The following is a 23,216-nucleotide window of genomic DNA, read 5'->3' on the forward strand; positions in this document are numbered from 1 at the left end:
AAAACAATATATTTATAAAATAAGTACCAAAAGCTTACCCTCTGATAAGGTGCAAAAAAGACAAGCAAACAAAATGCTTTGTGTCCTTTTCCAAGCCTACCAAGGATAGGCAAAGGTATCTTTCCTTTATGTTTTAGGAAATGGGAAAAGACATGTACTGGCTGGTTTGGAGGCAGAAAACTGATGGTAGAGAGGTCAATGAGGAGACTGCTTAACTTGTAACTGATCAAAGCACCTCTAAACTTTGTAAAATTTTGATGTATTCAATCTGTATTCAGTTTGGGTTACCTGCAGCTAGTGCACATGGTTGATTAAGAGGAAAGAGAGAATAAGGACCAGGATCGGAATAGCCTAAAATTGAATTTGGAGTGTTGGTTTAGGTGTTTACCTGCCCTGTGTCAGACTTTGAGTGAATCATTCAATTGACTGAATAACAAAGTTATTCAAACATTTGTCAAGTACCTAATAAGTGCAAAGCTTTGTGCTAAGTGCTGGAGATAAAGATTAATACCTAAACTTCCTTTTCTGAGTTTATAGTGACTTCCCCACCAAAAAAGATGAAAAACTTCTTTGGAGTAACCACTCTCCCCCAGTAACTCCTAATCAGCTCAGGGTTGTCTTCCCCTTCCTGAAAAAGCCACATTACTTAACCTCTAATGCCATGTCTTCACCTTCCTAGGCACTGGATTGGGGACTAAGAGGTCAACCATTTTTGAGACCCAGACAAGTGACTTCCCGAGGTCCCACTGGTGGAAGTGGAAGATCTAAAATTTTGAATCAGAACCTCCAAGTCTAAACCTGGTGTCTACATTCAGACCCATCCTAGAGCCTAAAGTCTTATTTCCCCTCCTCTCTCTTCCCAGCTACACGGTAAGCCTCCACACAGCAGAAGCCATAGGTATTCTTCCTGCCTTCCCCACAGAATAAGGTTGTTATAATAAGGAACTATGAGGGGGCAGCTAGGTGGCACAGTGAATAGAGCACTGGCCCTCAAGTCAGGGGGACCTGAGTTCAAATTTGACCTCAGACACAACACTTACTAGCTTTGTGCCCTTGAGCAAGTCACCTAACCCCAATTACCCTGCCTTCACCCCTGCAAAAAAAGGGGAAAAAAAGAAGGAACTGTAACTAGGCAAGGTGTAAGTGCCCAATAAAAACAGTTCATTGACAATCTTTTCTTCCCTCCTCTTCTCAGATCCAGAGAAATACTGACAATGAATTTTCCTGAATTTGTGCCTTGAATAGATTGGAGTGGAGTTGGAAGAAGTCTGAAGAGTCCCAAGTGTTGAGATTTTTAGCTTCAGGTTTTCTGGGCCTCCTCCCAGGCCTGTACTCACCTAGCTAGGGAGGAGCCTGCCCACCTGAGGCTGTCCCTTACCTGCCCCACCCCCAGCCCTGGGAGGAGCCTGAGTTCACAGTCAGCTGAGCCACTTAAGAGAGAAATACTACTAGAACCTGGGCTCCGGCAGATTTCTTCCAGGCCTCCTTCATCTTTTGATCTGGATTTGGCAGGAGCCAGAATTGGAGCTGGATGTGACCCAAGAACTAGGAGCCCAAAGCCAGAAATTAGGAATCCAAGCTCACAAGGAATCAGCACTACCAGGCGTTTGGGACTACAAACTCTTAAGAGGTTTGCCCTAATTACTGGGGAGGATCGTACGGGCACTCTGAAGAAATTGGTGGCCTCGATCAAGTGCTGGGAGTGTGTGGTCCCCAAAGGATCTTCCGGCCCCTGCCAGGCTGAGCAGTCAAGTCCACTACCAAAGTCTCAGAGAAATTGAGGCAGTCAGTTTGGAAATAAGTGTTTTTGCTTTTTGCTTCTGAATTTTGAACTCCTAAAACTCTAACCACTAATCTCAAACCTCGAACCCTGGTGCTGCCTTCCCAAAAAGATATGGCTGTGGGCAGCCAGGAGCCAGAGCCAACTGAGCCTGTGTCTCGGTCCCCAGATGAAGAGGAGGAAATGGAGAACTTGGCCCCTTCAGCCCCCTGCCCTCCTGAGGCTGCCCCCACAGACAGCAAGCCCTTATTGGGGGCTGGAGCCCAATGGACTCTGCAGCTACTGGAGGATGTGGAAAATGAGTGCCCTATCTGTACAGAACCTTATGGGATAGACAAACATCTCTTGGTGTTGTTGAACTGTGGACATGGACTGTGCCAGCACTGCCTCAACAGGCTCTTGGGCACAGCTCCCAGCACTGACTTAGGCCGCGTGCGTTGCCCATTGTGCCGTCAGAAGACTCCTATGTTGGAGTGGGAGATCTACCAGCTTCAGGAAGAGTTGCTCCAGGCTGATGGGCCTCAACCCCCACCTCCTCCCAGTCCCCCAGCCCTTCCTCCCCGAGGGACAGGGCTCTGGGCTTCCCTAGAGCACCGTTATCACCTTCGAGGGAACCGAGGTTGCCTCCCCTTCTTGCCTTGCCCACCCTGTCTGATTTCGAGGCTCTGGGCCTTTCGTGACAGGGGGCCCTGTGCCCATTGCCTAGTCTTGCTGACAATGCTAGCCCTGGAGATGTTTGGACTGGTACTCATCTTTCTGCCCCTCCTACTGCTTGCCTTGCTTTTGATCCTACTTAACCATCTAGGCCACTGACCCTCCAGCCAGGACTCAAAGACCTTTTGAGGGGGTGGGCCTACTTACCACTCACCAATGATTTGCTCGTCAAAGAAGTACTGACCAAAGAGACTTGAGCTCTGCAACATCCTATCACAGGAAGGATCCTGAACTGACTGAACTAGCATTATCTCTGAGAAGATCTGGGGGACAATTCTTCCAGGAGCTGATGATCACTGATTAGAGGGCTTAGACTTGGATCACAACTCCTTCAGCTGTCCCCTTGATAGTCAAGACTGAATAGGGGAGGAAAGATCTGGATTACTGAACGAAGTAAGTTCACAACCTGGATAATTTATAGAAATGATCATTTACATAAGTGAAAAGAAGTGGGGGGGGGGGAAGAGAAGGCAATGAATACATTGAAATGGTGGGTGTGGAATGGGGCAGTAGGTATGGGCAGCCTGAGTGGAGAGACAAGTGTCCCTCTTAGGATGGAAAGTATAGAGTTATAGACCAGCCAGGTCGCTTGGGAGGAGGGGCAGAAATGTCCTTCTCTGCCCCTCTCCTTGTCTGGAGGCCTCAGATAAGGGCTGTGCAGCTGGTGTTCCCTGAAGGTCAGCCAGGCTTAGGCTTGAAGGTGGGGAAATAGAAACTGCTCCCACCCAATTAGGGTGGAATGTCAGGCCTCAGACTGGTAGATGGGAGATCTCTGGGAAAGAGCTATACTCTGACCATATAGGCACATGCCTCCTCTAACAGGGATATGGCCAGCTGTGGTGAACACAGAATTTAACTGGGTGCGAAAATGCCAGAAGGCACAAATGGACCTGGACTGAATTTCAAGGTGACCCCTTCTGCAGCCACCTAATTCTCCTGGAACTTGTTTCCCACACACATATACACACCCCAGATCATAAAGAGGAGCCCTTAAAAAGAAGAGCCCACAAGCTTTGGAGGCATAGACACAGCAATGCTGGACAGGAGGGAGCAGCAGTCCAGTGTACAGAATGAAGGAGGTGAGAGGCCAGTTGTACCCTCCTCTCATTAAACTACATCTTAAGAACTATATTCACAATGGTGAAAAGCTGGAGTGTGTCCAGAAGAGGGCTACCAGACGTATGAGAGGCCAGGAGACCATGTCATGTGAGAACTGGTTGAAAGAACTGGGGAATGGTTAAACAAATGATGATACATGAATGTAGTGTAACATATCACTGTGTTGTAAGAAACGATGAAGACAGGGAAACATGGAAAGATTTGCCCATCTAAAGCAAACTTAAGTAGGAAGAGTCAAGATAATAATATAGACCAGCAGTTCTCAAACTTTTTGGTGTCAGGACCTCTCTACGCTCTTAAAATTTATTGGGGGCCCTAAAGAGCTTTTGTTTATGTGAGTAATATCCATTAATATTTATTATATTAGAAAGTAAAACTGATAAATTTAAAAAATATTTATTGCTTTAACAATAAACCCTGTTACGTCAATACAAACTGAATATTTTCTATGAAAAAAACTATTTTACAAAACAAAAAAAATTCGTGAGAAGAGTGGCATTGTTTCATATATTGCTGCAGATATCTCTAATGGCTGGTTTAATAAACAACTGGATTTTCATATTTGCTTTTGCCTTCAATCTGTTGTGATGTTGTTTTAATTGAAATATTTGAAGAAAATCCAGCCTCATTCATAGATGTAGTTGGAATAGGGAGGAATATTTTAATAGGCAAATAATGTCTTAATATTATTATGAAAATAGTTTTGACCTTGCAGATCCCCTGGAAGGGTCTCAGGGACCCACAGAGGCCTGTGAACCGTGCTTTAAGAACTGCCGATATACACAACTACAACAATGTAAATGGAAAGAACCACAAAACAATCAAGTATTACAAAATTACAGAGAACATTCATGGCCCCCAAAAAAGGAAAATGAGAACATCCCTACCCTATTCCTTGGCAGAAGTGGGTTGTCCACAGGCATGGCACATCACATATATTTCAGACTTATTAGATGTATTAATCAGTTTTGATGATTTTTTTCACTCCTAATTGCAAGGGACAGAGGAAGGGTAGGGAAGGGGATAGCTGGAGAAACTCTGTTGATGTACAAAACAAAAGACACCGATAAATTTATTTTAAAAATAAAAATGTTAGAACCAGAAGGATCTTCATTAATATCATCTAGATCAACCCCTTCATTTTCCAAAGGAGAAAACCAAAGCCCAAAGAAAAAAAACAACCATTTCTGGGGTCATGGTTGCTGTATTGAAATGTCATTAGGAGGACAGAGCAAGGGCTAATGACTAATGTTTTAGGGAGGCAGTTTTCAAATCATTTCAATTTTCTAAAAATCAGAGCTGTTCCAAATAGGCAGCCTTTGAGGTAGGTGTGCTCTTTCCATCACTGAAAGCACTCAAGCAGATAGTGGATAACACCTTCCCCCAACCCCACCGCCAAGACATAGAAGGGAAGGTGATTAGACTCAATGGTCTCCAAAGTTACTTCCTACAGTGAAATTCAATGGCTTCTGGCTGCATCTAAACTCCTTCTGCCCTAACAGATGCTCTGGTTTTCACTTAAGAAGGTGCAAAATTCAACCAACTGCTTAAAACACTGGCATTAGCATCAGGGAGAATGTACTGGGTGGGTACAGTGCCTGATGTGTGAAAACCAGGCCTGGGTGGGCAGGATTTCCACACTTCCAAAGCAGTCATGGTCCAGCTCCACGTGAGTTATATTGCTGCTTTGTCCCTATATGGTTCTACCCAATCTCCCACCCTCACCAGCCCAAAGACTCTTTTAATTCCCTTTCCCTATCTGAACTCAGTTCCTGCCCCCCAAAGGTAGCCCTATGGTAAAAAGAGCCTGGCCCTGGGGTGCCTAGGGATTAGAGGTGAAGTCCAGTCAGAAAGCATAACCCTATCTAGATTTCCCCCTCTCCTTCAGTGCTGTGAGGTCTCACTAGCCTTAGAACTGGTTCATCCATCTACCTCCCTTACCCCGTCATTACAGCTGCACTGACACCTCCACCCCACCCTTCCACCCTCTTCTCCCAAGTTCAGGCACCGACAAGGTTGGAATTTTTCAAAAGGAGTCTTTACTAGGAAACTCTGGGGCAGAAGGAAAGAAACACAATAGCAGAGAAGCAGATGAGTTTGCAGAGCACGCATTCCTGATCAGAGCAAATATTGGGCCCCAGAGCAGCTAATATGGAATAAGTTACAGATCACCTGCTCCTGGGGGACAGCAAGGGGTGGCAGAAGGAGCGCTAGACTTAGAATTCGATGATTGGGGTTCGAGTCCCTTGGGTAAAAGTCTTGTCACCTCTCAGCCTGTTTCCTCATCTGTAAAATGGGGATAATACTTGCATTGCCTACCTCACAAGGTTGTTGTGAAGAAAACGCTTTGTAAACGGTAAAGTGCTATAGAAATATGAACTGTCCTTAGTAGTAGTTATTGACCTTATTCTTGCCCCTGATGCTGTCTGGGCTGAAGCAAGATAAAAAGGTTTACCACACATGACCCAGGGGAAAGGAGATCAGTAGATCCCTGGGTTCAAGCACAGCAGTGGTAGAGGACCAGAGTTCCAAAACGGGTCACCCAGGCAGAAGAGGAATGGGCTGCTGCAGTCCCTTCCCACTGGGGTATCCTTGGCTGATGGAACCAGCCCAGGCATGTAAATGAACTGAGAGGCCTCTGGACCCAGCTGTCCATGTTTCCCAGGCTCATACCAGTAGCCTAACTTAGCACAGCACACAAATGGAGCCTAGCTGCATGCTGACCTGAGACTCCAGGGACAATGTCTTCATTGCTGGAAGGGAGAACCTGGGACCCAGCCCTGGGCAGAAGGGTTCCTGGGGAGGATGAAGACCTGTTAGGTTGAAGGGGCTGTGGGATGGGACTCATGTGCCCCTCTCCCATGACTACTCTGCTGTAAGGGAGGAGGGAAAGGGGAGGCTGGGGCCGGGGCTTAAGTCCATCTGGGGAGAAGGGTTGTGCTGTCAGAGATGGTTCCAGTTAGCAATTGAAATGGCAACTTTGGCAAAGAGTTTTAATGGCAAAACTGTCTGCAGAGACTCCTCCTTGGAGGGGTGAGGAATGGGAAGCAGCAGGGCAGGGGCAGAAAAGGCTTCTTCCTAGGGGGTTAGCATGGACCCACTTCTAGGAGAAGCAGTTTCAGAGGGCAGGCAAACACCCAGGGAGGTCAGAGGAAGTGAGGATCCCAGGACATATGGACACAGGGAACATCTAGGTTTGCAGTCCTTTTCTGCTGAATCCTCTGGGATGTTCCAGAAGGCTGGCATCAGTCTGTGCCTGGCATTTGGAGGGACCAAGGAGAGCAGAAGTCCTAGCATGGGGGATGAGGGAACAGCAGGGATAGGGGTGGGCACTACATGATAGCACAGGAGGACAGAGGATTCCGGACGTGGCAGGTACAGGCAGCCCCACAGTACTGGCGGAAGGTCTGGTAGCAGCTGCCCTCAGCCTCACCACCCCACTGGCCAGGTGGGGCAGTCAGTGCCTCTGGTGGCAGGCGACTCAAGATGGATGTATTGACAGCCAGGGCAGCCAGTCCATAGTCAGTGAAGAGCACAGTCTCCCTGCGGCAAGTAGGGCAAGAGATGAATTTGTACTTGGGGCAGGACTCATAAAGGATTTGTAGACACTGTTCGCACACAGAATGCAGACAGGAGAGCACACGTGGACGTCGCTGGGTCAGGTTGTATGTGTGCCCACAGGTTGGACACTCCAGAGGCTCCCCAGCTGGGCCAGGCCGTAACACATATTGGTTCACAATGACCTCATCACCTGGAGCAACTCGAGGGAAACCCAGCTCAGCACTGCTCTTCCGGGGCCTCCTGGGTGGAGGTGGTGTTCGAGGTACCCCTTCCAGGGCAGGCACATCCCCCCCACAGGCCTGATTGACAATGATCTCTGTGTCAGAAGGCCAGGCCCTCTTGGGGGCCAGTGCAGGAGCAGGCCTGGGGGTGGGTGTATAGCGGGGGGTACCGGCCTGGAGCTCTGGGAACTTCTCAGGGTGGACGATCTTCATGGTCTCCATCTTGAGGATGACCTGTGGGCCCTTCAGGCAGGACATGAGGAGGCCGGGCCAGCCGCTCGCCTCGGGCCCAGGGGGCGCCGGCATCCGGCTAGTGGCACTTAGGCCGGTTGGGCCCTGGGTTGGGGGTGCTGGTGAGGACCCAGCATCGGGAACAACATCCTGGCACTGCCAGGTTTGGGGTGGTCCCCGGCCACCCCCCTGACTCCCAGGGGCCACGGGTGAGAATGTATGGGGACAGATCTGGGGGGGAGACCCCCCCAGGAACCCCAGCTTCCTCCCAGGGCAAGTCTCAGGAGAAGGAGAAGTGACAGGAGGGGTGGATGTAGGGGAACCCCAAGGTATACGTGCCTCCCCCAGGGCCCCTGCCCTCTCTCTGAGTAGGTATGCAGGAGGCTTCCTCTCTGGTCTGAGTCAGTGGTCCCAGCAGCCAGGCAGCTGGACAGCCAGGCACTCTGTGGTTGCCATGGCTCCAGGGCGGGGTTTCCCAGGGGGGCTGGTTACCTTACCCTCCCACCAGTCATGGGGCACCAGGGAGAAGAGGAAAGAAACTGAAAACAGAGACCAAAGGGTAAAGGAGGTCACCAGGCTGAAGGAGACGTGACCCTAGAACCAACTGCCTGACCCCTGAACCATCCCCATCCCAAAACCTGGGAACCTGACCTCTGACTCCCAACCCCGGTCCAGAAACCTAAGGACCCTTCCCCGCTCCAGCCCAGGTGTGTGCTCCGCCCCCAACGCCCTAGAGAAAGAAGGGGATGGAGAAGGGCCAGGGAGGGGTTAACCGCGTATCCCCAGGCAGACAGACCTCCGGCCAAGGCAGGCCAGAGCCTGTAGGGTCTGGCCGCGATGGTTGCCCCAGCCCCAGGCCGCCCTCCGCCCTAACTCCGGCCCCGTAGGTCACCTGGCTCTGTCCCCGGCGACTCCTATGCGGCCCCAGGCCCGGCCAGCCCGGGCGCGCCTCCGCTGAGGTTATCTGAAAGGCAGAGACAGGGGATGCGCCGCCCGCAACCCGGCTCGGCCCAAGGCAGTTCTCTCGGCACGGCGCGCTCCAGCAGCTGCTCAGGAGGGAGAGAGGCAAGAAGGAGCAGGGCCAGGCGTCTGGGATGCGACGGGAGGATGCAGGGGCCCGGGCCCGGGGCGGGGGCGCGGGCGGGGGGCGCGGCGCAGCAGGCTCAGCTGGGCTCGGCGCGGCGGCGGCGGCGGCGGCGGCGGCAGGTGCGTGCGGAGCCGAGCGCGCTCTGCGGCGGAGACGCGGGGACCGCAGTGAGTGCGCGCTGCGCCTCGCGTCCCCCTCGCTCGCTCCGCGCGGCTGTAGCGCCTCCCCGGGCCCCCGACCTGACCCCGCCCCCAGCTCGCCCAGCCAGACCCTCCTCACCGCCCCCGCATCTCACACCCCCCATTGCTTCTCGTTCCCTCCCCACTCTGGTGTGCCCGCTTCTCATAATAAGAGGGAAGGTGATTCAGGCCCCTCCAGAGAACATGGAGTTGAGATTCTCGGGCTGAGCCCCCACCCAATACACAAACACTCCCCCTACACAAACATTTTTCATCTTCCCCAGTTCCAACAAGAGGCCATCAAGGTCTCGAAGGTTCCCCTCCCCCTCCTTCCAAGGCCAACCTGGAGGTGGGAGGTGGGAATGGTTCACGATCATAGCAGCTGCTGATGCCCAACAGAGAACCCTAACTGTCACAGCCCTGGCTCTTCCATATCTTCTCATCTTCCACGACTGCACCCTTAGCCCTATGAATGAACACATACACACACGCGTACACACGCTACTGGGTGTAACGAATCACATCTAAGTTCCAGCTCCAAGGACTCAAGTTCCCACTCCCAGGCAAGGCCTCAGTCCTGGGGGGGGGGGGTGTCAGCTCCAGGCTCTGGGAGCCAGGCTCTGCCACAGGAAATCCGGGCTTTCTCCTCCCAGGCCACAGGCTTTCCACACACAATGCTGCCTAGGGGAGGGGGAGGGATAACTGGGGGAAATGGGGGACCTGGCCAGTATGGGTTGAAAGGAAATATTTTGTGTGGCTTACTGGGGAAGGCTATTGTATCTCCTGGGATGCAAAGCCACAAGTGACATCAGGCCATCAGAAAAACATTTCTGTACCTCTCACCTGCACTTCTTCCATCATACTTAAATGATCCATTAGCTGAATTCAAACCTGACCCCTTCCCCTGCTCCCCTAGTTGTCTCACAAACATACTGCATGACTCACCATAACCCTCTATTCTCTCTGCAGAATGCTCTTCTGCAGTCTTTTAGTTCAAGCCTACATTTTTTATTTCTGAACTGGGGACTTTGAGACTGGACAGAGGGAGGAGACCACAGATCCTACGGGGTGGTCAAGGAAAATAGCTTCTGAATTCTCTCAGGCCAGCCTGAGAAGAAAGTTTTGCCTTAGGAGACTTGGACCCAGGGAGTCAGTGACTTGTCAGAAGACCCCAGAATCTGTGTTTAGCTCACACATGAGCCATCTAGGAAAAATAAAATTTGAACTGAGAGGAAAAAAGGTAAGCTATCATAGGAATTATAGAGTAATATATAGAGCTGGAATTATGACCTAACCATTCTCCTCCTTTTACAAGTAAATCTAACCCTCTCAGACACACGAACAGAAGCCCAGAGAGGTTAAGGTCCCCCATCTATGATCAACCAACTGTTCTACATCCTCAAACTTTTCAGCCAGTATACCTACCCCTTCCCCAATTTAATTGAAATCAGGTTTTCTTCTAAGGACTCCCTATCTCTTGTAACCTTCATTACAGACACTCCTCCTACTGCCCCAAATTAGAGACCAAGAAAAATGGTCAGCATATCTCTCACTCCCCATCGCATTTCCAGAGCATGTCTCTACCATTAGCCCTGAATGACCTTTTTTCTTCCAAAGTCCTTTCAGCTCCCATATACTTTCCTCTCCCCATTTTGGTGACTGGAACCTTCTGACTTCTAGATCATTGTTTCAACTTTTTCAAAAGTCCTACCCCCCTTAGCCTCTAAACAACTGCTTCTACCTTCACCATCCTTTTAACAATCATAATTTTACCCCTTGTCCCAAACATAAGGCTCCACTTCATCTCTACCCCAGGATGCCTCACTCCTTAAAGGAAGATTATCACTTAAGTGTGTAATCCAAAACCCATTGGCATGGGATTCTTTATCTGGCTAATTGTCTTTCTCTCCAAACTATCTTCTGCCATCATCCTCAGTGATTTTAGTATTCCTGTTGACAATGCCACTAGTAACCTGATTTCTTAATTTATCTACAGTTTCAGTTCCAATGACTTTCTCCACCCAGCAAGGACTTTACAGTCATTCAGAATTATACTATTTCAAAGATTCTAACTTTGGAATTTCACTTTTCAAGAACAACTTTCTACCTCCCTCTCTCTCTCATTCATAACTCTTCATTCTTGTGAACTTCCTTGAACCTTTATAATTCTTCCATTCCATATCCTCTCCTCTGGTTTTATTTGCCTCCATACCCAAGCCTTGATCCCATGGTTTGCCATTAGAATGTATTACTAACTACTATCCTAGGACCTCTTGCCTCCTTGTTCCTGGGTAACCCTTGATATCTGGTTTTTTATTTTGTTTTGTTTCGATTTTTTTTGTTCCAGAGCTACTGAAAGTGCTTGGAGAAATTAATGAAATTTATTAGATCATAGATTTAGTCTTGGAAGGAATCTTAGAAGTACCCTAATCAAAGCCAAAGAATGCATTCTTATTGTCTGTTAAAAATTATAAACTTAAGGTTTTCAAGGAATGTACTTTGTAGGGAACTTTCAATATTTCTTCAAAAATGTTTTGTCAAAATGTATCAATGAATTTAAAAAACAATTCATGGTACATAATTTCAGCTGACAGCTTGACAATCCTGTTCTACCCTTAGCAACTCTTTATTCATTTCCAAAAGCAACAGTTCCTTCTGTCATCTCACCACCAACCGACCATACTGTCACTGTCCACAGTTACAGCAGGTGACTTAGTCTCTTCTCTCTGGAGAGTGTTGAGGCCATCCAGCTGCACTTCTTCAGCTCTCTTTCATTCCTCAAACCTTCTTAGCATCATCACCCTTTCTTCTTTCCCTCTGATCATAGAAGATGAGATGTTTCTAGTTTTCATTATGGTTAGCCCTTCTTCCTGAACCCTTGACCCCATTTCTTCCAGCCTCCTTCAGTACCTTGCCCCAGCAGTCATCCCTTCTCTTTCATGCTTCTTCAATCTCACATTCACCAGTGACATGGACAAATAGTCACTTTAGGAATATCAACTTGATAACTATATGGAGGATGAACTAGAGAGAAGAGAGACTAATTGGGATGATAATTGATAGTCCAGGGAAGAGGTGATGGGATACTGAAATAGGCAGTTGTGGTGTAAATGGTAAGAAAGGGATGGATAGGAGAGATGTTAAGAAGGTAGAATTAGCAAGATTTAGCAACTGATTAGATAGAAGGTTCAACAGCCAAGTGTTGACAGTTCTTAAGTTTTGAATCTGGGTGACTAGAAGAATGGTAATAGCCTTAACAGAATATAGAAATAAAAAGGAAGTGTGGGTCTGAGAGGAGAGAGATTTTTTTGGACATAACGAATTTGAGTTGTCTGTGGTCATGGAGTTGGAGATATCCAGCCAAGCAGCTGGTAGGAAGCAATCTCAAGAGAAAGATAAGGGCTGGTTGTGTAGATCTGAGAATTATCTGCATGGAGATGATAATTAAATTCTTAAGAGCTGATGAAATCATTAATAGAGAAAGAGAGAGAGAGGGTAAAAAAGAATGAAAAGGAGACATCCTGGGACAGAGCCTTGGGATACACCCATGCATGGCAATGGAGGGGGAATGTATGACAGCTTTGCAAAGGAGACTGAAAAGGATTGGTCTGACAGGAAGGAAGAGAACCATGAGGGAGAAGTGTAATAAAAACCTAGGGAAAAGAGGTGCCCCCCAAAAGTAAGGGATGTCTAGCAGTAATATTGCAGAGTATTATTTAATAAATACTGCAGAGAAATCAAGGGTGAGAATGAGGATTGACAAATACCATTGGAAGAAGGAGGAGGAGGAGGAGAAGGAAGAGAAGAAGAAGAAAAAGAGGATGAGGAGGACAAGAAAGAAATCATTTGGGATTTTAGTGTTAGGTGAGTTTATCATTTTATAAGATCTCATCAGTCTTACTTCATCACTACCCTCTGGAGGGTAGGACCATAATCTCCAAACCTTCATTTAAGGAAAAGGGAGAGCCCAGCTCAGACATCTGATTTCTCACCTGGCTTAACTACTTTTTACTTCTCTAATTGACTTTTCCACCAGAGCCCCTCAGGTATCTGTTCTTCCTCCCCTTTCCCCCTAATTTCAGCTTCCTTTTGTGTTTTATCTTCCCCCACTAGACTGTGAGTTCCTTGAGGGCAGTCACTATCTTTTTTTTTCATTTAGCACTTAGTAGGCACTTAATAAATGTTTATTGATTAATTGGAGCACAGTCTTAACACTTTATGCAGATCTGCTTCATTTAAATCCAATTCACTTGCAAGTTAAGACATCAGCCTCCTGAAGTCATTGGTCCTCTTTAAGAACAAAGGAGTGGGGTGGGTAGGTGGTGCAGTGAATAGAACTTGAGCCCTGGAGTCCAGAGGACCTGAGTTCAAATCCAACCTCAGACACTTAACACAAAAACTAGCTGTGTGACCTTGGGCAAGTCACTTAACCCCAATTGCCCTAAAGAAAAAAGAACAAAGGGGGACCAATAATCTGTGAGTAGTAGTAACTGCCCCCTTGGGGACCCAACTGGCCAGTTCTAATTGGGCAATACTGCTATTTCCTCCCTCCTCTCTCTCCTCTTCCTCCTTCCCATCCCCCCTTCCTCTTCTCCCTCTGTCCACATGGAGAGAAAGAGCCTCATGTGTGGGTGTGTATATAAATATGGGTGGGAATATAAATTCACTTATTCTTTGCAATACATTTTGGGATTTGGGGGCTAGATTTTTTTCTTTTCTTTCCTACTTATTTATTATATCATCCCCCCCAAAAAAAAACTGAACGATTAACTCTTTTGTCTCATGTAGTTTTCATTTATTATTTCTTGAAATACAGCTCTGAAAAACAAACAAGCCCATTGGCATTCAAATGGAGATGCTTGACTATGCCTTTAAACCCAAATTACTCTGGTTCTTGGCGATTGGTCAATAATAGTTCCCAGTCCAAGCCTCACTTGTTTATTATTTGGGTTTTAATAGGTCTGAGTGAGTTTAAATAATAATTGCTTCTGTTCTGGTCAGAAATTCTGAGGGTCTTCCCTTCCTGCATGGATTCTTTTGTGAAGGCAAATCTTTTGCTTCAATTCTTACCTAGCCTATAATCACTGAATGGGTGTAGTCTCAGACAAACTGACCCTGGAAAAGACATTAGCTTAAAAAGGCCAAGATTTCCCCATGCAAATTAGGGGCCATCCCTAGTCATCTGGACCTATGTCTTGACACTGGACTCTGATGACTCTAAAGGAGAGTGAGGCTGATAACTTTGCACAGCCCTCACTTAAATCCAATTCACTTTCAAGTCAATACATCACCTTCCTGATGTCATTGGTACTCTTCTCAGAATGAAGGACCAACCACAATAACACCAATCTGATTGATTAAATGATTGTGACTGAAATAGAATCCAGATCACAGAGGTTTGAGAACCGAGTGTGACATGAGAAAGTGAAGGCATATTTTCTTGCAGAAAAGATGGAATAATATAGACTGAAGGATAATTCAAATTAGATAGATTTGGAACTGGTTGAATAGCAGGACTCAAAGGATAGTCATTAATAGTCAATGTCAACTTGGCAGATCCCTAGGAATCTGTGCTTGGTTGGCCCTGTGATGTTTAACATCTTTACCAGTGACTTGTATGAACATATAGATGAAACATATAGATGTGAAAAAAATTATTAATCACTTATTATGTGCCAAGCATTGTACTCTTAGAGAAACAAATATAAAAAAAGACATCTCTTACCTCAAAGAGCATATAATCTAAAGGAGAAAATGATACACATTAGAGAGGTGGTAGCCAGGGAGAAAATATTTTGGTACAGAAAGCTATAGGGAACAGGGATAGTGAATAGAAGGGGGCTATAAAGTAGTAGATTAACTTTATTTGATCATGGTTCATGTTCCCAGAATTGAAGATGGAGTGAATACACATGTCTGTGAGGCTGTTGGTGTAGAAGATATGAAAGAAGAAGCCAAAGAGGAAAGAGAAATTTTGTTTGTGATGGATTCATAAACCAGATTGTAAAGGGTTGAGAAGTGAGTGAGATGGGGGGGGGGGAGGGAAATGGAGGTATATTTACTTGTGAAAAAAGATAGAAAGATGTGGACTATCTGATGTGTCAAACTTACTAAGTTGGCAGATGACACAAAGATAGAAGGGTTAGCTGTCATAATGGATGACTTTCAGGAACCGAAAAGACCATGACAGGCTAGAGAATGAATCTAATAAGATGAAATTCAAGGTACTACTTTTCCTTGCCATTTTTTCCTCCCTACCTGTTCCATTTTGTAATTATAGCTTTATTCTTCCAGGTACTCTTTTAGTCCTTGTAGGGACGGCGTTTTTTTTTTTTTTTCTGAGTCTCTACTTGGATTTTCTGAGGTGTTACCACCTTCTTCTGTCTTCTTCTGGATTTACCCCTGGGATTTCTTTCAGTTCTGTGACTGAGTGTAGACACCTTTTCCTGGCTGTTAGGGTGTGAAAGAGAAGAGAGATCAAGAATGATAGCTCAAAGGGATGGTTGGGTCATGTGAAGGTTTTTGAAGGATGGGGGCAATCTAGCCTGATTTAAACCCAGGAAAGAGCCAGTGAATAAGGAGTGACTGAAAATTAGGGATAGAAAGGGAATAATTTATGGGTAAAGCTGCTGGAAGAGACAGAAAAGATGGTATCAAGGAAGAGTACAAGTAGTGGAGCTGATATTGACCAAAAGAAAAGCTACCTTATCTTCTGAAACTGAAGCATGGGAGAGAATGGCAAATGATGTTGAGGTTATTTAAAGTGTAGAATTGGGAAGAAGAGGGAACTCCTAATAAAGGGCCTAAGTTGTTGGGGGTGGTTCCCACTAAAGTCTATGTTTATATTCCCTGAAGAGAGAGGGAGGGGTGGCTAGGTGGCAAAGTGAATAGAGCACCGGCCCTGGAGTGAGGAGGACCTGAGTTCAAATCCAGCCTCAGACACTTAACACTTACTAGCTTTGTGACCTTGGGCAAGTTACTTAACCCCAATTGCCCTGCCTCCCCCTTTAAAAAAAAAAAGACAACAAACAGAGAGAGGGAGACAAACACAAAAACAGAGATGTAGGCAATGGTGTGCTGAAGCCAGCTTTAACTGTTTGGGCTAATTGCTAAATTTGAGCATTTACACCTTGGAAATAAGCAAACACTACAAATCAGGTCTTGATTTATTGTTTTATTGATTATCTAGACTTAAGAAAGTGATGGAGAAAATGTTAATAAGGTAATCTACACTTAAATGTGCTGTGTACGTTTCTTTTTTTTTTTCCTGGCCGATAAATATTCACTAGTATACCTATGGGTGAAGGTCGTTTGAAAAGAAAAAAGGTTTGAAACAGCCTTTGTAGAAGTGAGTCAACTAGAAAAGAGTATGAGACTTGGTGTGCAACAGTGAGATCTGAGATTCTAACCTCGACAAACGCCAAATAATTTGTTTTTTTCCCTCTAAACTGCCTTCTCTTTCTTTCTGTATATTTTTAGTATTTCACTGACACACCTTTTTCTTTTTTCTTTCTTTTCTCCTTCATTTCCTTTTTCCTTCCTTTATTTCTGCAGTGCTATCACTATCATGTCCCCTCCCAACACTCCCCAAAATAAAAATTAAAACTCTTTTCAACCAAATTAGTATAGTAATGCAAAACAGATCTAAATATTGGCTATGCCTGAAAATGTATGTCTCATTTTTCACCTCTGGTCCATTATGTTTTTTGTCAAGAGGTAGGAAGCATTTTTCATTCTCAGTCCTCTGCAGCTATAGTTGATTATTGAATGATTAGATATCTCTTTTTGTTTGTTTGGGTTTTTGTTTTTTGTTGTTTTTGCTTTTTGTTTGTTTGTTTGCCTTTTTGAAGAGGGGAAGCCAGGGCAATTAGGGTTGACTTGACCAAGGTCACATGGCTAGTGAGTGTTAAGTGTCTGAGTTTAGATTTGAACTCAGGTCCTCCTGACTCCAGGGCTGGTGCTCTATTCACTATGCCACCTACCCACCCTGATCAGATTTCTTAAGTATTTCAAAGTTGTTTTTCTTTAAAAATGTTGTAGTCATTGTATAAATTATTCCCCTGGATCTGCTCATTTCACTGTACATTAGTTCATACAAGCCTTTCCAAGTTTCTCTGAATCCATCAGGGGGGAAGGCAAGGCAATTGAGGTTAAATGACTTGTCCAAGGTCACACAGTTAGTTGTCAAGTATTTGAATTCAGGTCCCTCCTGACTCCAGGGCCAGTTCTCTATTCACTGTGCCACCTAGCTGCCCTCATCACTCATTATTTCTTAAAGTGCAGTAGTATTCCATTACATTAATAAACTATAATTTGTTGTTGGACATCCCCTCAGTTTCTATTGCTTTGGCTATAATAAAAAATGCTTGAATATTACAATGAATATTATATAGGTTCTTTCCCTCGTTCCTGGATCACCAATTCACAACAAAAAAAATGGGGATAATTATAATACTTTACCTCCCAGGGTTGTTGGGTAGATCAAATGAAATAATATTTGTTAAATGTTTAGCACACTGCTTACATAGTAGGTGCTTAATAAATATCAACATGTAAATTTATACACTTGCCAAGTATAAGGGCAAGTGGGGTTTAGAGGAAGTCTGTGAGTCAGAAAGCTGAGGAACTGTCATAGGCAGCATGTGCTGGATGAAGTGAATTTCAAAGACAGGCCACTGTGTGATGGGGAGGTCAGGACCTGGAAGTGGTTGTGAGAGTCAAGAAGCATGCCTTCTCCTTCTCTTGGCCTAGTGTGTCATGACACACATGAGAGAAAGCACACCCAAGATGGTGGCCAGAAATACAGTGCTTTCTGAGGAGAGAGGGGAAAGGAAGGGAATAAACATTTAGATAATATCTGCTATGTGCTAAGCACTGTACTAAATCTAAGAGAGCCTGTGATTTTGAAGAGAGAGTGTGAAAGGAAGGGGAACATGGGAGCAATAGGGCTACCCTACGTGGATATGAGGGAGAAGAGAGTGGTGGGAAGGAAAGGGTGCTTCCCTAAATTTTCTTTGATTTTGAGTCACAGGGATTCTGAATAGAGTGTCTATCAAAGGTTATGCTCAGTTGTTATTACTTAGCACTCTTTTCATTGTTTTTTTTTTTAGGGGGGAGGGCAGGGCAATTGGGGTTAAGTGACTTGCCCAAGGTGACACAGCTGGAAAGTGTTTAAGTGCCTGATTAAGTGCTGTATTTGAACTCAGTTCCTCCTGACTGCAGGGCCAGTGCTCTATTCACTGGGTAACCTAGCCATCCCTAGCACTCTTTTCTTATTACAATATCTTTCTTGCAAAGCTCATTTACTCCCCACTTCCCTCCAGCTACAACTAGCCCATATTACTGAAGACCTAACTTGCAGGTTTTTATCATCCATCTTTACCTCTCTTTGAAGCTCCAGAATTTCCACATGCCTACAGGAAATGAGATCATATTTGTAAAGTGTTTAGCTCTGTGCTGGGCTTATAGTAGGTGCTTAATAAATGTTTGCTTGTTTCCTCTCCTCTCTCCACCTCTAATTCAACATGCTCAAAACTGTATTTGTTATCTTTTCCTCTAAACCTTCTCTCTGTCTTACTTCATTTTTCCCTCCGTGACACTACCATTCATATGACCTTGGGATTATCTTTGCCTCTTCCAATTTGGTACCAGTTTCTATCAACTCCATTTCTACAATATCTCTCATATACAGGTGTGTGCTGGTAAATGTTTAACACCCGGCTCTCTGGGGGGAAAATTAAGGTGGAATACACTTTTAGGTTAGTCTTAATTACTAACATTTTCTCCATCATTTTCTTAAATTTATATAATCAACAAAACAACAATCAAGCTCCAATTTGTAGCATTTGCTGAGTTCTGCAGCATAAATGCTGAAATTTAACAATTGGATGTCCCGATCCTGTAAGAACTATTTCCAATACATCCCTGTGTCACATCCCTCCCCTTTGCCCTATTCTGTCATCTCTCTACTTTCAGTCCTTATTGCAATTATCCTAGAATACTGAAACGCTTCCTAGCAGGTCTTTTGATCTCCACTGTCTCCCAACTCCAAAGCATTCTTTATACAGAAAAATCTAAAAATTCTGGCAGAAAAAAATCTTTCTTACCCATAGATCTCATGATGTTACTCCTGTGCTCAAAAACCTTCAGTGAGCCCCTGTTGCTTCCCTTCATGCACTTCTGCCTAACAATTAAAGTCCTAATTCCACCTTGCCTTTCTAACCTGAGATCTTCCTCTTTAGATCTCATACAACACATCATTTTGTAAATGTCCTATGCACCATGTAACATTGTTTATTATTAGCTGTGTTGGTATTCATCCCCCTATTATACTATAAACTCCTTGAGGGCAGGGATTGTGTCATCCCAGCTCTTTGGCATAGTGTTCAGTACTTTGTAGATGCTTAGCCAATGTTTGTTGTTTTTTTGTTAATCCTAGAGCCTAGAGGCAAGAGATGGCCATCAGGACCAAGATTGTTTTACTGGGGTTAGATAAACTGAGTGTCTAGCAGACTGAAGTGTGTATATGGGACTGGAGACTGGGAGTCTGGATCCCTAAACTTTGGTCCTGCCTCTGATACTCAGCTATCAGAGTCTTAATCTCCCACTGAGTCTATTTTTCCCTCTTTCAGTGAGAGCTAATGTCTGCCCTAAATATTCTGTCCTCTTTTTAGGCTGGCAGAAGATGCTGTAATGGGAATGGGCAGAGACAGTCCTGAAGGATCCTCCCTTAGAAAGGCCCAAACTCCTCAAGCTCTTGATCAGCTCAGGATCTTTTTCCTTACTGGTATCAATAGCATCTTGTAACAGTCAGTTAACAAAATCTGGAGTCTTTAGACAGATTGAGACTAAGTTCTGTCCCTTGGAGAGCTCACATCCTTTGTGGTACAGGCAATAAGTCTTACAGGAGCTCAGACAAGGAAAAGATCACTATGTGCTGAGGAAACATAATGTAGTAGAATTAGCACTAGAAGACAGAATTTGAAGGTCATAGTTGGAGTCCTGACATTGACAGCTTCCTAGTCATATGACTGTAGACATAGCATTTGGCTACATCAAGATTCCCTTGTTCTGGCTCTACCACTCAGATTCTGAGACTCTCTGCCTCAGTGTCTTTTTCTTTAAAATAAGGATAATAATACACTATCTATTTCACAGGGTTGATAGGCATTTTTTTTAACCCTAGAGAGATATATAAATTTTTTTTAACCTTAGAGAGATACTGAAATGTAGGTTATCATTATTCACAAAGGGGTTGTAAGACAAAAACCTTGCCGGACAGGCAGAGAGAAGGAGAAAAGAAATTCTATGTTAGAAGGAGGACACAAATGAGAATAGATGAAGATGAGTCCCAGAAAGGTTAAGTGATTTACCAAAGGTCATACAGGTGAGCCTGGGTTGAGATTTAAACCCAGGTCCTTTGATCCCAAATCTAATGCTGTTTTCATTTTGCCATTTCATTTCTGCCCTTTCTCTATTATAGGGCTGCTGTGAGGACCAGTCAGTCAATGAGCATTAACTACCTACTTCGTGCCAGACGCTGTGCTAAGCTCTGGGGTTACCAAAAGAGGCAAAAGACAGTCCCTGCCCTCAGAAATCTCACCATCTAATGGGAAGAACCAGCAAATATGTAAAAACAAGCTATATGCAGGAAAAAAAAGAAATAATTAAAAGAGGGAAGGCACTAGAATTTGAATGGGGTTGGAAGAGGCTTTCTGCAGAAAATAGGATTTTAGATAGGGCTTGAAGGTATTCAGGGAAGCCAGTAATCAGAATGGAAGAGGCCTTCCAGGCATGTGGGGCAGCCAGAGAAAATGTTCTGAGTCAAGAGATGGAGTATGTTGTCTGTGGAAGTGTAAGGAAACCAGTGTCACTAGATCAAAGAATATGTCAGGTGGTAAAGCGTAAGAAGAATAGAAGGGGAGGGGAGTAAAGGACTTTGAACACCAAACATATTTTTATTAATTTATTTATTTTTAGTTTTCAACATTCACTTCCATAAATTTTAAATTTTCTCCCCCTCCCTTCCCCAAATGGATTGCAATCTGATATGGGCTCTAAACATACATTCCTATTAAATACATTTTCACAATATTCATGTTGCATAGAAAATTTATAGCAAATGGGAGAAACCATGAGAAAGAAAAAAAAATAGTCTGCTTCACTCTGCATTCAGACTCCATAGTTCTTTCTCTGGATGTGGATGGCATTTACCATCCTGAGTCCTTTGGAATTGCTAAAGCAATTCCTTGAGTTGCTGAGAAGGGCTAAGTCTATCAAAATCGGTCACTGCACATTGTGGCTGTTTCCAAACAGAAAATTTTTGCATTTGATTTCTGAGGCAATAGTGAGCCACTGGAGTTTACTGAATCCCTATTCACTTAGGTGACATTTTCAGACCTATACTTTAGGAAAAACACTAGTGATTGGAGACTGGATTAGAGGCAGACCGACCAGCAGGCTATTGCAATAGTCCAATCATGAGATGATTAGAACCTGCATCATGCAGTATCAGAGAAGGGGGTTTGTTGTCATTCAGTCGAGTCTAGCTTTTTGTGATCCATTTGGGGTTTTCTTGGCAAAGAAAATTAAGTGACTTGTCATTTCCTTCTCCAGACCATTTTACAGATAAGGACACTGAGGCAAACAGGATTAAGCGACTTGCTCAGGGTGTCTGAGGGTGGATTTGAATTCAGGTCTTCCTGACTCCAGGTCTATCCACTGTGCCACCTAGCGGTAGAAGGGTACTTATTAGATATTGCAAAGGTGAAATCGACCAGCCTTAGCAACAGATTAGCTATAGGGTGGGGGTGGGGGTGAGAGATAGTGAGTTAAGGAAGACAAAATGAGATAAATGGCTGCAGAGACCCGAGTAAACTGTACTATAGAAATATCCTCCATTCCTATTATTGATGGCTGGCTGTTCTGGTCAGGTGCTAGGCCTCAGCAGGGCTGAAATTTCAGTCGTGGAACAGAAGAGAAGAGCCAGACACACAGTGCATGCAAGCTTCACCCCTGGCTATTGTTCCCTGTCTGAAGGAGTCCCCCTCCCTCCCGCCTCCGGGGCACAGTACAGCACCTGGCACATAAAAGGAGCTTAAAATAAATGCTTTTTTTTTATTCATTCATTCCAATGCCTCTAGTAAGGCTTCCATAGTAGGAAAGGTTTTTAGAATCCAAAAGGCTTGACGAAAGAAAGGCCCTCTCTGGGTATTGGTTTCCCCAACTGTATAACTAAAAGGCCAGATAACCTCTAAGAGGGGTCTGCTAATGCGGACCCCATCTTCCTGCCCCTCCTACGCACCCCACTGGATGGTGGCCTCCCAGAAATGCAAACCCCACCCACAGTAACTCTGCAAAGGCTTGGCGTAGGCCGAAGAACCCGCCCCGGCCCGACTTGAGGCCTTAGATAGGTGCGGGCCCTCCCGCTCCGACAACAAGGCTTAATTAGTTCCACCTTCCCGTCCCCCCAACCCCACCCCCGCCCTTCCCCGTAGGCGCTTCCCCTCTCGTTCAGAAGTCTCCCATAGACTCCCACAAACCGCGACCCTTCTAGACTCCCAACTGTTTTCCCTCAAGTCATACATAGAAGGGACAGGAGCATCTAAGATGAGAACCTATAAGCGTCAGAGAGAGGGCGGGGGCAAAGTGGAAGTGTGTCCTTGACAGAGTGGCTTCTGGGAAAGCGAGTCGGCTTGCGCGGAGGCTTCTGGGGAATGAAGTCTCAGTCCCTGAGACTTTCCGCAACATTCGCGCTGCTCTCCTCCTGCGCAAGCGCACAGAGAGGTTGGGCACGTAGGGTTCTTGTTCCTAGAAGATGCAAGACTGGCGTTTACCCCTTGGGGGCGGGGTGAGGCTGGGAAATTGTGCGGTGTGTGCCTCCCACCTGCGGAGGGGGTGGGGGGTGGGGGGGGACACATTCCTCCTCCTAGCCGGTGCCTGTTTCTGAGGTATAAAGGCTCACACTGAAATGTAATTATCGGATCTCCCAGTTCTGTGCTAGCTAGCCCCAATACACCCCTGCGCCCGGAAACAAGCCAGCCTAGGGCTGTCCTTTCTTCCCCGTTCTAATATCACCCCCAAGCTTTAGGCTGATTCCCTCCTCATCCTGAATCAGTGACCCTCTGATTCTGGGGCTGCCCCTCTGACCCTGACCCTCCATCTTGGGACTGATTTTCCCCCATTTCCTTATCCCTCACCTCCTGAGGCAGACCCCTGAATTTTGGGTTTATTAGTACCTAATCCAAAAGTTGACCCCAGCCCTGACTGACCCTGGATCTGACTCCTCTCACAATGAAGCTGCACTTCCCTGCCCCGCCTTCACT

At 45.5% G+C, this 23,216-nt stretch overlaps 3 protein-coding genes and 1 long non-coding RNA gene across 6 annotated transcripts in view; 2 read left to right on the forward strand and 2 right to left on the reverse strand.

The window, feature by feature from the left end:
- CYSRT1 (cysteine rich tail 1) overlaps positions 1-23,216 on the forward strand; it is a 172,683-nt gene that overhangs the window by 146,008 nt on the left and 3,459 nt on the right. The gene's annotated exons all lie outside the window — the stretch shown is intronic.
- LOC138149562 (ring finger protein-like) lies at positions 1,464-21,064 on the forward strand. 2 transcript variants are annotated; one of them, XM_069072733.1, is made up of 2 exons: positions 1,464-2,887; positions 20,375-21,064. In XM_069072733.1, exon 1 carries the CDS (start codon positions 1,895-1,897, stop codon positions 2,591-2,593), a length of 699 nt encoding a protein of 232 aa, XP_068928834.1. In that variant the 5' UTR covers positions 1,464-1,894; the 3' UTR covers positions 2,594-2,887; positions 20,375-21,064. The 2 variants fall into 2 exon arrangements, with proteins under 2 accessions (XP_068928834.1, XP_068928833.1); XM_069072732.1 differs by lacking the exon at positions 20,375-21,064 and adding an exon at positions 3,317-4,191.
- RNF208 (ring finger protein 208) lies at positions 5,630-8,724 on the reverse strand. Its single transcript, XM_069072731.1, has 2 exons — positions 8,519-8,724; positions 5,630-8,165 (listed from the first exon to the last, which is right to left on the reverse strand). Exon 2 carries the CDS (start codon positions 7,699-7,701, stop codon positions 6,946-6,948), a length of 756 nt encoding a protein of 251 aa, XP_068928832.1. The 5' UTR covers positions 7,702-8,165; positions 8,519-8,724; the 3' UTR covers positions 5,630-6,945.
- On the reverse strand, positions 20,845-22,693 carry LOC138149568 (uncharacterized). The gene is made up of 2 exons (XR_011165354.1): positions 22,477-22,693; positions 20,845-21,621 (listed from the first exon to the last, which is right to left on the reverse strand). It is a non-coding gene; the product is annotated as an uncharacterized lncRNA (long non-coding RNA).

This window comes from Petaurus breviceps, unplaced genomic scaffold (assembly GCF_028583685.1).
Source record: "Petaurus breviceps papuanus isolate PSGF00001 unplaced genomic scaffold, PetGlider_PUasm1.0 90847, whole genome shotgun sequence".
NCBI lineage: Eukaryota > Metazoa > Chordata > Mammalia > Diprotodontia > Petauridae > Petaurus > Petaurus breviceps.

What these genes read in the sequence shown, in the direction of transcription:
- LOC138149562 (XM_069072733.1), top strand. Translation starts at nt 1,895, where the DNA reads ATGGCTGTGGGCAGCCAGGAGCCAGAGCCAACTGAGCCTGTGTCTCGG.
- RNF208 (XM_069072731.1), bottom strand. Translation starts at nt 7,701, where the DNA reads ATGCCGGCGCCCCCTGGGCCCGAGGCGAGCGGCTGGCCCGGCCTCCTC.